The 13980-nt window shown below is 33.4% G+C and overlaps 1 protein-coding gene across 12 annotated transcripts in view; it reads right to left on the bottom strand.

The window, feature by feature from the left end:
* Positions 1-13980, bottom strand: part of TCF12 (transcription factor 12) — a 336770-nt gene that overhangs the window by 48513 nt on the left and 274277 nt on the right. For 2 of the 12 annotated variants that reach the window (XM_004578058.4, XM_058665800.1), the window contains exon 1: positions 8667-8845. The exons of 9 other annotated variants lie outside the window; for them this stretch is intronic. In XM_004578058.4, coding sequence (XP_004578115.1) covers positions 8667-8735 — 69 coding nt within the window. In that variant the 5' untranslated portion in view covers positions 8736-8845. Of the gene's footprint in view, positions 1-8666; positions 8846-13980 lie in introns of those variants that run through there. One more of the 12 variants, XM_004578059.4, reaches the window with a different exon arrangement.

Consider the following 13980-nt stretch of genomic DNA (forward strand, 5'->3'; position numbering starts at 1 on the left):
TCCCCCTCTTTCTTGCCCTTCTTTCCTGATCTCCACCACCCCTACCCTGTTCCTGCTCCCTTGGAATAAACCTCCTAAGATACCTCAAAAAAAAAAAAAAAAAAAAGATATAATCCTAGCAATTATCAAGAAGAATCTATAGTCAGTTTCTATTATGGCAGAAAGAAAGTTTTTTTTTGTTCATGATACATACTTTTCTAGCTTAAAGTTATTTCACAAAAGATTGTGTTAGAATGAAATAATTTATTAGGCTATTAAAATATGTTCAGAATGTAGTATATTTGTATACGCAGGTAAAGTTTTAAACAAAGAAACTTTGGACTATATTCTTTTAATTCTGCTTCATTTTCTAAGCTTAGTCATGGCTAAGCATCCTCTGTCCCCTATGCATTTAGATTTCAAGTCAAGCTGAAACTACAAACAAGAAGCAGAATAAATTCAAAGATTTTCCAGAAAATAAAAATGAGAATCAAATTTAGATATGCTTTTTATTACATATATGCTTACCATATACATTATACTGGATCTGAAAATATGGAATTTTCAGTAATTATATCCAGATGAGACAGTATATAAACTTCACACTTTTAATTATAAGAAATTTTCAGTCTTGTTGTATAATTTCACAAAAACCTAATTTGTCAATAAAATTTTGCAGTTTGTCAACTTAGCTTTTGTATCCTCTACCCCATCAAATTCCATGACATAAATACACAAAATAGGGTCTGGCGGCTAAAGTCCTCGCCTTGAATTCCCGGGATCCCATATGGGCGCCGGTTCTAATCCCAGCAGCTCCACTTCCCATCCAGCTCCCTGCTTGTGTCTGGGAAAGCAGTCGAGGACGGCCCAAAGCCTTGGGACCCTGTCCCCAAGTGAGAGACCTGGAAGAATTTCCTGGCTCCTGGCTTCGGATCGGCATAGCATCGGCCATTGCGCCCACTTGGGGAGTGAATCACTGATTGGAAGATCTTTCTCTGTCTCTCCTCCTCTCTGGATATTTGACTTTCCAATAAAAATAAAATAAATCTTTTAAAAAAACACATAAAATGTTTTTAATGCTTGCAATTACAACAGAAAGTACAGAAATGACCACTAACTTATAAATCACTACCAAACGATGGAGATAATGCTGCTCAGGTAATAACTGAAGGCCTTCAGGAAACACAGAAACCAAGACTAACCACACTCAGTAAAGAAACAGCTTTGAACCCTTGAAACTTTTGAAACTGCATGGTGAAATTAAACATCACATTAGAGGTAAATTTTTTTTAATGCTGGTCTTTCTAAATAGACTTTGAAAAAGATAGGTTTTTTAAAATTTTGGAAATGATCACAAAATCCCTAAACTACTTTGCCACTTATATACTAATACAAGTTCACAATTTTTATCATACCAAAAATATTTTGAAGTACATGACTCTGAAAGTGTCCCATCTAAAAGCATTTATAGTACATGCTAAATAGCTTTACTTTTGGTATCTCTTAACCATAGCTTACACAAACATAGATGCAATGTTATGAAGCAGTAGTTGTGCCAGTCTTGATTTTTCAGATCAAAGGGTTCTTGCGGCAAAGAGCAACTGATGTGGTCTCAAAGACTTTATTAACTCCAGATGTAGAGAAATAGTCAGCCAATTCCACAAAAAGAGCAAGTCTTTCTTAGTTAGAATCAGTACTGGCCACAAATTAAAACCAGACTGCTATGTCATCTGATCACCTGCACAGATGCCAGCCTTTTTTTCTCGTTAATGATCTAATCATACATTTAAATCTCAAGGATGATTTTGTATCACAACAAACAATCTTAAAATTAAGAGAAAAGAATATGTACGCTTTAAGATGATTAAAATGTACCAGGAATTAAACCATTTTAAAGGAACAGGAAAAGGTATAATTAAATACTTTAAATTGGTCTGTTAAAATATAGTAGACAGACATTTTCTTCAGAATTTTAGGCCCTATTTCAGAAGGTCAGGTTTACAGTCACTATCATAGGGTCGTCTCTTCCCCCAAGTAATTACCTTCCCTCTCCAAGAATGATGGTAGGTTCTGAGTTTCAGACAGACCAGACTGTCGGTGAAAGAACATAGCTAAAACCTAACAGATGCCTCCATTTTACAAATAACTCTGGCTGAAAAGAACAATTCCACAGTAATATCATAGATACACACATCCTACCTACCCCAAGGTAACTTTTAAAAGGGGAAAACATACTTTAGGAATGCATATTTGCAATATCACTTTTTAGTGATTACACAGTTATCCTTGGAATGTTTTAATTCCTTCTACCAACTGGAGTAAAACTGACAATCATTTTGTCCTGCTTGGTCCAGTTTAGCCACATTGGCTGTTTACTAGATTCTTGATTTCAATGCATCCATCCTATAAATACTGGAATTATTCCTGTCAAGCAGAGAGCATAATAATTTTCTGGAATTACTGAGAAAAGATGGAAAGAAGCTTTTGCGGAAAAAGACAGATAATCTTTTTATCTGGTTACATTCCACAGTAAGACAGAGTAAAAGAACACCGTCATTCCTCATTCTTTAAAAGGAAAAATGATCCACAGCCTGTGTGATGGCTGACAAGGCTTTGAAATGGAACAAATGATGAAGTATGGAAATTTTCTTCACTATGAGAGAGTAGTTACATCTTTTAATTAAGACACTCAACTACAGAAATGAGATGAATGCTTTAGATGAATGCTGCCCAGATGAGATTTCTGTGACGATAGAACTGTTCTGTATTTATGCTTCATGATACAGTAGTCTTTAGTCACGTGGTCACTGAACTTGTGAAACGTGGATAACTAGAACTGAGAAACTGTTACCTTTAGTTTTACTGATTTAAATCACTCTCCTTTACTCAGCAGTTTAAGATTACAAAAACATATTTTAAGAAAAAAAAATATTATGGAAGTCTCTTAAGATATAAGGTCTGTGAAAAGCAAAAACAGTATGAACTCTGAAATATTTTGGGGACAGCTTCATTTAATTTCTGGGCTTCTATTAGTTTTCTCATGAAGATAGCTTGAATAACAGTTTGAAGTTTCAAAACATTCACTATCATTAATTCAATATTAATGATATTCAATACCACTATGATATATTCAGTATCATTCTAAAATGGATGTCCGATATGGAAAAGGTCCATATTAATAACAGAAATTGACCAAGACAATAAAACAAAATCATCTGAATAATCTGTCCTATTACCATTATTTCAGAATGCACACCTAACAACGTATACTTAAAATATATTTTATATTAAAAAAATAAAAGTTTTATAAACTCTAGCTGAGTATTTAAATGTGAAAGAAAAAAATAAAGTTGAGGTTAACAGAAACGAGAAAAATCCCCAAAACTTAAACCCTATACTTCAAATTTTAAGTAAAGTTCTATCATTTAAAAACACGTATATTTAAGAATCAACACTCAAAAACTCGGACAATAATCATTATAAGAACCTATTTAGTGTTTAATTATGGATCAACAGATGTTAAGTTATGCACCTAGTTATACACACAAACAAGTTAGCTTTCATTTCTGAATTCTTGTATGATCTTAATTTAGTAGAGGCATTGCTTCGAAGAGTAAATAAAAATGTTTCTTTAATTATTATCCCCATATACACTGCTTCTTGGCCTTTTGGCTAAGATCAAGTGTAATGATTATAGCCATATATGTAAGAATGAGGGGCAAGGTTAGAGAAAATTAAAGAAATCTTCTAAAAATAATCTGCTATACATTTTTCTAATCATTCTGTACCTATTATTTTGAATCAACACTCTTCAGATATAATCATATACCTTTAACCTAAATGGTAAAATTTGTGTCAGAGATGTATAATTTCTGATTTCCCTATTCTTTGTTCAACATTAAAATGTAACTCCCCCAAATGTAATCCCAAAGAAAACACAACATTTTAAAATAAATCTGTAGAACAGCAATCCAATTTAAGAATCTTCGAAATTTTGCCGTAAGTATAATCTGCTATTAGAGTGTTTATGGTAATTCTAAGCCTAATGGGGGAAATAGATAATTCTAGTAGAAGGACCACAAGAACTGAAACCACAGGCATCATAAAACAAAATATCTAAAGTACAAGCACTGACTCAGGGACATACAAGCCATCTCTATGGAAGGTTCTTTACCCATGAGCAGGCTAAAAACACAAGTGGAATTTCTGTAGAAGTTTAAATGTTTATATTTTTCAATAGTTTATTAAATAAGAGCAGCAACATCTTTTTACCAAAACTTCCAGACATGTTTAGGGGTAAAACAAAATCAGAATTTCCTGTCTAGCCATTATTGGAAAAAAGAATCCCAATTTTTGGTACAATGCAATGTAAAATATATCACTGCTTTGGCTGTGTAGTGAGAATAGTAGGAAATTAATCATCTTTAATTTCAAAAAAAATTCTTTAATCAAGTTTAATTATCCTAAAAATCTATGGATTTTCTACTATAAATGCTAACGTTTTTCTAATAACCATCTTTTTTTTCTCCTTGAGAGATTAAACTATAAGGATTTCTAATGGATAGAGCTTGAAATTTGCTTGCTCAACTGTATATCACCTCTCAGCTATCTACATTAAAAAAATTTTAGATTCAACAATATAGCATCTGAATTTCTTTCTTCATGTTCACAAACAAACAGAAAGGGACACAAATTTCTCACTCAAACACATGACTAATGATAATACGCACTCTCCTGGCAGGACCTTAAGGTTTTAATTCCCTGGTATTTTTTATCCAGTTGACTCAAGGAGTAGAAAAAAAACCAAAAAACTTTCCTGAGTTAAGAGATTATAGTTTCATATACTTGCTATTAAAAAGGCAGAAAAAGCAAAAGTAGATTTATGCCAAAGTATCCATCATATAGTATCTGCAGTTTTCTAGAAAGACAATTTTATATGATGTAATATTTTCCATATTGCAAAAATGATATGTCGCTCAACTAGGTCTAAAGATTGGATATTTTAATTTATTAAACTGTGCTTTCAAATGTGCTTTCTTCTTTCACACAAATAATCTCTCAAAATAACAGAAATGATGCTCCGTATTCTCTCATATTGGTTTCTGTGCTTTTAATAACTAGAACCACTTATTTAAAGAATAAGTCTGAGAAGTGTTCAGAATATAATTTTAGTTGCTTTCTTTTCTTCATTCTTAGAGAAAAGAAGAAATCGCCTAGGCAAGCAGGTGGCAAAACCATAGCTAAACCAATTTACAGAATAATAAATTATATCAGAACAGCAGACTTGCCAGTCTAATTTTCTGAGTTTTTAAATGTCTAGGATAGTTTTAACCTTTCCATTTTTAACAAAGAGTAATAAGAAATCAATTAGCATTCATACAATTGTTATCAATCTTGTATACAAAATATTCTCATTAAGAATGGGCTAATGATTTTTTAGTTACTTTTTATTTATTTATTTTTACAATTCAGTATATCTTAATACTAAGGACAGTAAGGGTACATTCAGTTTAGCTTTTTGGTAAGGAGACTTATATTCTTGGATAACACACAAAGAACATCTGCTTTTGCAAATAGATCTGGGTTCAAATTCTACCTGCAGCACTTACTGAATAGAACTTAGTAAGTTATTTAACTTTGCCTAACTCCATTTCTCTCATACATAAAATGAAGTTTGTAATATCCACATGACAGTCTGGTTATCAGACTTCAATGAGATAAGTTTAGAGCCCCCATCACAGTTCCTGGCCCAGAAGAGCCCTTAAAATCAGGCTTGTTTTCTTTTCGGTCCCTCATTTCCCAAATTCCATCTAAAGAAGCTCAGCATCCAAAATGTGCTTTTAGCTTGAGGTTTAGACTTTGGATTTCTGCACTGTTTTTCATAAGATTAAATTAATCCCCTGATACAATGAAAAGACCATCATGTCTGTACTTGCTGCTGCTTTTATAACTGCAGTATTTGGTAGCATCTGAGTTCAAGATCTAGAAAAAACTGAAACTGATTAAATCAGAGAAGGGCTGAAACTCCAAAACAATCAAAGTGAAGAAAACATAGGGTCCTCTCCTCCCTTCAATTTTCCTTTCTTTTACCGGACACTTTCTACTTCTGTGTATAAAGAATGCAAGTTTAATCACTGAGAAAAACTGAATTGAGACAGAGTTCTTAAAGACTGCAGAAACTTACTGTTTCTTGCTAAACTTACTGTTTCTTGCTACTTTAATAACTCCCCCAAAAGTATAATGTTCAAAATAGTTTCAATTTCTCTAACACCTATTGGTATTATGCAAAGGATATGGAATACAGCTATACAAGTTACACATAGTTATAGTTTGCCTTTTCTTTTCTGCATATATAAGCTCAAGTTTGTTTTGTTTAGAATAATACTGACCAGGTAATCTTGGTAATTAAATATAAAAAGGCTGTTCATCTCTGGCTGTCTTTTCTTGCAATGTATTTAATCTAATTAAAAGATACCAAATACTCTAAATATACACAAACTCAACTTGAAAAATTAAAAGCAAAAAATTGGAAAAAGGGGGAATGATTTCCTTAAGAACTTATAATACATATAATATGATAAACTTCAGAGCTTATCAGCATTTCAAAATATTAACCTGTTCTATCATCTTAAATTGACAAAATCTACTTACCATGAAAAATACATAAAAACTCTAAAACTCAAATGATGATGTATTTCTCTTATAGTCAAGAAATACTAATAAAAGTGCTAGTTTAACTATGAAGCATCATTAGACAGGTCACAATATGTATTAATATGATGTATCTATATAATCTTTTTAAAAGTATTTATATAATCTTTAGACAAAGAAGTGACATTCCACATGATTTTCTTTTGAAGAAAACTGAGGATTTGTTAGTAATAATATGCTTTCAAATAATTTTTAATATTATTTCTTGTCATTATTAGGTCTTAGGCATTGTGACTGAGGATAAGACAGCATATCATCACTTCATGAATTTTTCAAGAATGAAGTCACCTTTGGCCTATAAAGACACAGACTATCAATTTTCAGCCTAGATTTTACCTTACCAGCTATATCATCTAAAGCCTGGAAATACTTAATACTATCAAAACTGTCCCCAACGTACCCCTCCCAATGTAGAACAAAGAGAGATGTTGTGATGTAGTGAGATTTGTGCTCTCAAAAGACTAAAATAGTCTCTGAGTTACAGTCTCTGATTTCGGGTTGAGTAAGTGATCTTACTGAACTTCCATAAACACATGCACACATCCACATATCATCTTCAAACGGACTGTTTTACTTAGGGTGGGACACAAAAGAAAACTATCTGCCTATCTGAAAGAGAGCTGGCAAGGAAAGTATTAGGGATCACATAATTTTACTTATATTACCCATGTAAATTGGATCCTCACAGTCTCCAAAGCTCTGCTTACATGGGCAGCCTGAACACACACTTTTAACAAGCTTGAGATGTACTGGCTCAATCGTCACTTATTGAGAACGCTTACTCAAAAGTTCATAATCAAACACTGGCCAAGTCCAAAAAGGCCAACCTAAGCAATCAATGAATGAAAAAGTACTTTTATTGGTACTCAGTACCCGGGTTATAGCCATTTGCTACTTTAAAAACATCTTAACTGGTAAAAAATGGAATGGAAAAACTACCTGTTCTTCTACGTATTTTACAAAAATACAGTTGAATTTTCTTTATAATTTCAAAATGTAACATTAAAAGTGCTCCTCTCTGGTTACTAAACCCACATACACATTTTTTTTAATATGACATCTGAGGGGAAATTTTTCTAAAAGACAGAAGAAGAAAAAACAAAATTTCTGACTTAAGCCAAAATACATATTCATTAATATAACATCTTTCTCATCTTCATCAAGTATCTTACAAAGGTATCTACTACTGAATCTTTTAGAGAAGTTTACTGTCTTTTCATAGCACACAAAATCGCTTAGCTTAATGATATTTTTTCAGAAACACAGTAAGTAACACTAAGTAATTTAAAGAACAAAAAGTCTGAGTAACTGAGAAAAGTATTATTTTAAAATCCTAACCATCTACTATAAATGGAACAGAAATACATTCTTTGGAAAATGTATATATAACTGCATTCTTTTAAAAATAGTGATTTACTTTATGAATCTGCACAGGGTCAAAATCCTAGTTTGATTAGAAACAGATGGTATCCCAGAAAAGTCAGGCTCTGGACCTGAAACTCCAAACAGGAAACACGGCCCTCCCTAGCTGACTGCTTCCCTAATCATTCCCAGAGCTTCATACTTGTTATTTTTATGAATATCCAAAATGACTTTCATCTTTTTCTTCCATGTAGAAAGCACTGAAGCATTCGCAATATATGTATGTGCATATATGTATTTTGTATAGAGTATATGTTTAAAATATTTGAAAACATCGAAATAGTTACTCTTTCAAACCCACTGCTAGTGGAGACATCAGGCTAAAAATATATCACAAGCATGTTTATGTCCTATAAGGTTTTAAAAATAATAAAAAAATAGCACTACCGAGTAACTGAGATGATGATACAACTTCACTGACAGTACTTAGAAATACAGAATTTAATGTATTTCAAGAAGGATAAACAAAACTTCACAGGTTTCAGTAAAAATATCTGCATTGCTTTTCATTAAATAAGTTAATTAAAAGCTATATGAACAAAGAAAAGGCTTACCGTTTTCCCATTGTAGTAATACATCAAAGAATTGCTGCCCATTCCAGGGACAGGATAAGCACAATACATATTGATTTTGAAAAATGTTAGTATTTGCAGCTAAGGCACACAGCTTCTCTCCAAAACATACATCCACACAGGGAAACAGTAAGTCTTCAGCACTATGCATCCACACATGGATCTACTCAAAAGGAACTTATGCAAAATAGGACTGAACCAACTCACCCAGCACGGAGGGAGGGTTTATACTCTAAGTAACCCTTTCAATTTCCACCAAGTTCTTGCACTGGCTGGAGGAAACCAATAAGATAAACTTTGGGACATTAAAAAAAAGTTACTTACAAAAGCTAAATAAACAAGACAGATGCAGTGGCCTGAAGATATACATTGCATGAAATTATACTCTGTGTGTGTGTCTCTCTCACACACACACACACACATACAAATGAGGGTAAACTGACAGATCTGCTAATCTGTTTTTAGTTTTAATTAAACTAAAGCTCTTGTGGAAGGGAAACCTTGCTTGCTACACCTCCAGCAACATTACCATCTGGCATGGTCTAAAGTTGCTTCCAACTCTGATAAACACATGATCAAGCAATCAGGAATTGGAAACATTGAATCATGCGTAACAAGAAGGATCTAGGCAGTTAAGCCTTACAAAATCACTTCATGGAGAAAGCAGACTATCATGTAAGCACCTCTTAACCCGATGGCACAGACCATAATTTTCTTTCTTAAATTATAAAAATTATATTAACAAAATACACACTTATTAAATAACTTTAATTTAGTTGTTTTTAAAATAGAAACATTTAATGATATAACCTCCCGTAAGAAAGCTCCTTAAATACACAATTTACATTATCAGTTAAAAATTTATCTTACATTGTGGTCCTTTAGATTTATCTATTATTTACTAAGCAGTTTAATAACTCAACAGAAAAAAAACCCTCAAAGTCCTATTTTATTTTACATTAAAATATAAAAAGCTGGTGTGTACAAGACAAAACATACATTTTAGCTAAGGAACTAAATAAAAGCTCCTGGGAGTAAATCTTCCTCTTACTATGGTCATTAGTGGTTTTAAGAAATATTTTATGTATTTTATGCTAATGCTCAAATTTCTCAGAAAGGAAAAATAATTTTTAAGAAAATTTTAAAACCATTACACTCAGAAATTAAGTTTGAGGCATTGTTATGTTTCATACACACAGACATTTTGCTGTTTAAGTTTTAACAACTTCTCCTGTGGGGTCTAATCCATATAAACAGTGAAGCAACTTTTCTTCTCTTTCCCCCCTCCCATAACACCTCTTTGTACCAATGCCTTGTAGGTTCTAACAAGACTGTGTTAAATACAGGACAGAGTTAACAAGCTGGAAAAAGGGGCGCAGCATTTCTTTTAAAGCACCGTTCACAAAACATAAATCTTGTATGAAACATTCTAGAAATATTCTTTAAGGGGCCAAAAGAAAAAAACAAAAAACAATCCAATCCCATTGTAAAGAAACATATTGATCAGATTATAGTTCTAAGACAAAAGCAAACAATGCAGCCAGCTAACTTCACAATGTTTTAAAAACTGATAGTATCAGAACAACAATGAAAGCTCCCCATACTCTCCAGATACGGAAAAGCTAAGCAGCAGCTGCAAAAGAACATCTCCACGCAGCAGACTATTAAAATGCCAGTCTGCAGAATGGCGTGTGACTTCCTCCCTCCTGAGAGACCACAAAGACCCATTTCAATCCTTAGAGAACTGTGTAAAAAGCTTTGATTTACAATTAACAATGCCATGCCTTAAAACCATTCAACTAAATTTTAGTCTTTCAATAGACAGTCTTTCTCTATGGGTAGAACAGCTCCTGATAGAAAAAAAAACAATTTAAAAAGGAAAACCAATCGCTCAAAATAAAATTTCCCCTATTAATTATTAAAATTTTAAAAATTATAGCAGAAACTCAGGAGTAGAGAAGGAAACCACAAATTACTGACAATATTTGCAACATTTTCTTTGTGTAATCAATGCTTCAACTTGAGAAAACTTTTCTATATGGGGTTAAAAAATTTATTTCGTATAGTTTTTATAGATCCCTTCTCTGATGCCTGACAGGAAACACAGTAAATACAATACTGTGTGACAAAACCAAAGACATAACATGAATCCAACTACAACTATGCAGCTTTGGCAATGACAGTAAAAGGAAAAATTTAACATTTCATTGTCAGTTCTTTCTTTTAGATATCATCAGATAATATTCTGTGGGGAATAAGCAAAGGTTCAGGTAAAAGGAGAGTAGAGCCAAACAATATAAAGTTCTTTGTTTCAAAATCAGTTTAACAAACAACTGGGAAAGAGTATGTTAAACCTGAAACCTGAATGTGAAACACTGGCTTTAAAATAGCTGAGAAACAAATTAAAAGTTTTGGCTTTTAGTTTTCATTTCTCCTCTCAAAAACACAGATAAAAAGTCTATACTTGTGTAGGCTAAGACCTCCTCTTCAATACTCATCACAGTCAGTTTGTAAATGCTACCACCCAAATTGAGAATGGATGTTAAACTAAATAAACACACACAAAAACTTTAAAGCTTCACACCTTCATAGTTATTTAATAATGTCTTAAAGAGCAAATCATCAATGAAACTTATGTTAAATTATGTAAAATGTTTCTATATTCTACTTGTATGCTTAATGACAAGAACTTTTAAGTTTGTGACTCCAAAATATCATTTTTTGAAGTCTGTCTAATCTGAAAGAAACCAAAACTAATAGTCATTTGCTTTATCACAATTACAAATTATCTTCTATGATAAAGTCTGTTTTCACTTCCTCAAAATATGTATTAAAAAAAAAACCCATAGAACTATGCAACAGCTGCAGATCAATTTTTTTCCAAAGGAGAATCGTATTACTGGAAAAAACGTATATAGATGGATCAAGTGCTGCTCTAGTCAACACAGTTGTTTAATCTTTGTCTTTTTTTTTTTTAAAGGAACATGTCAAGGGTTAATCCTGTGACTCAGTCTGACAAAATGAGTCAGCTGGAGACATGGCCAATTTTCAAAACCTGATTCAGACAAGTGTACAGTCCACATAGGAGCCTGAAACCCCCATGCACTTTTAAAGCTTGAATTGGTTCTATACCCAAGTTCTACATTAATCACTTAAATACTTTCTTCCAGGATTATATGATCTGACTCAATATTCACATTCTCCGGTGTGACAATTTAGAAAGAAAAATTTTATTGTGAGACAGCCACTGCTGAATACACGTGTAACATGATTAATGAAAATGTCAAAGAGAACCATTGGAAAAAATCGTGTTGGAGCCACACATCTTTCACTGGCAAACTGATGACTCTTGGTCTAAAGATTAATTGTATTATACAGATAACTTTCACTCATTCTAAAAGTTTCTGGACATATGTTTATTGCTATTAAAGCAGTCGTCAAACACAAATCTAACAAAGGCTATCCTGTGCTTTGCCTAACCAATGGACTTCTTTAAGAAAGATGAAAGAAAACATATTTTCAGGAAGTATATAACTTAAATTTTTGTTTAAATACTAAGCTTCCATGCAAACCATTTCCACTCCCCTCCTTTTTTACCTTTCCCTCGGCTGAGAAAAAAGATCTTCCAAAAAGAACTACATAAAGTTTCTTGGAATTATATAGTGCTTTATCTGTTTTATTAGCACACCTTTATTTCTGATATTTGAATCGCTGAAACAATTGTTTTATAAACCCTTCTTCAGACATAATGTTTTAGCCAGTAGCATAAAACTTTGCGAAGTTTTCAAAAGAAAATTTTCACTGAACTGAATTACAGATTATGAATTAACTAATAACAGTAAATTACTAATCTTAACTGTATATTCGTTTCCACAAAGCAGGCATTCTGCTATCCCCAAAAGTCAGAAGGCAAAGCTGGAAAAATATATGTAAAACCCATTAATAGAATTCTTCATGAAATGATTCAACATTATTTCTAAGTAAACCAATTCTCAGAAAACAGACTTCCACTGTAATAAGACAAATTTAAAAGTTCACTTTCAATTGATGTGATGAAGGAACTCTAAATTATCCTAAAAGGATGAAACTCAGTAAAAGTAAATTATTAGTTGCAAATGGGACAGGAGAGTGAAGACAAAGAGGAAAAGAAGTGAAAGCACTTACAAGTGGGAAGCTGGAAGGAAAGACTCCTTCTCCTCAGGGAGGTGTTAGAGCTGTCTGCTAAGTGAGCATCTCAAACGGGATCCAGTTCCTGTCCCCACTGGTCCAATTTATAATTCAGCTATCTGAAGATGGCCCAAGTATTGGGATCCTGCCACCCACATGGGAGACCTCATAGAAGCTCCTGGCTTGTAATTTTGGCCTGAGTCAGGCCATTTCGGCCAACTAGGGACCACAATAAGTGAACCAGTGGTTTTAAGATTGATCTCGCCCCATCTCTATAACTGACTTTTAAATAAATTAATAAGTATTATTTTAAAAAACCTGCTCACAATGATTTCGTCGTTTAATCTGGGTAGAGATGAATTGTGAGTTAAGCTATATTCCAAACATACAGTACTTTGAATCTTGATAACTAAATCAGACACAAAACAAAATTTCAGGTTTTACGTTGCATCTCTTTCTAACCTGTGCTACTGTGTTAAAAAAAAAAGACTAAGCTTTTGGGCCCGGCACAGTGGCCTAGCGGCTAAAGTCCTCGCCTTGAACGCACCAGGATCCCATGTGGGCGTCGGTTCTAGTCCCAGCAGCTCCACTTCCCATCCAGCTCCCTGCTTGTGGCCTGGGAAAGCAGTCGAGGACGGCCCAATGCATTGGGAGCCTGCACCCGTGTGGGAGACCCGGAAGAGGTTCCTGGTTCCCGGTTTTGGATCGGCACGCATCGACCCGTTGTGGCTCACTTCGGGAGTGAATCATCGGACGGAAGATCTCCCTCTCTGTCTCTCCTCCTCTCTGTATATCTGGCTTGTAATAAAATAAATAAATCTTAAAAAAAAAAAAAAAGACTAAGCTTTTAGCAAGGTGTTCTAAACTTTTTTAATATCCACCCATTTTAAAAACTACTTTCACAAGACAGAAAAGAATATGAAATTCCAGTGAAATAGCACACACTTCTTAATTCAATCATGGAGAACCAATGCATATTAATTTTTTTAACAATTTATTTTTATTGGAAAGGCAGATATACAGAGAGAGACAGAGGAAGATCTTCTGTCCGATGATTCACTCCCCAAAAGGCTCCCTCAGTCCGAGCTGAGCTAATTCGAAGCCCAGAGCTTCTTCCAGGTCTCCCAAG

The sequence above is a fragment of the Ochotona princeps genome, chromosome 6 (assembly GCF_030435755.1).
Source record: "Ochotona princeps isolate mOchPri1 chromosome 6, mOchPri1.hap1, whole genome shotgun sequence".
In the NCBI taxonomy this organism is placed as follows: domain Eukaryota; kingdom Metazoa; phylum Chordata; class Mammalia; order Lagomorpha; family Ochotonidae; genus Ochotona; species Ochotona princeps.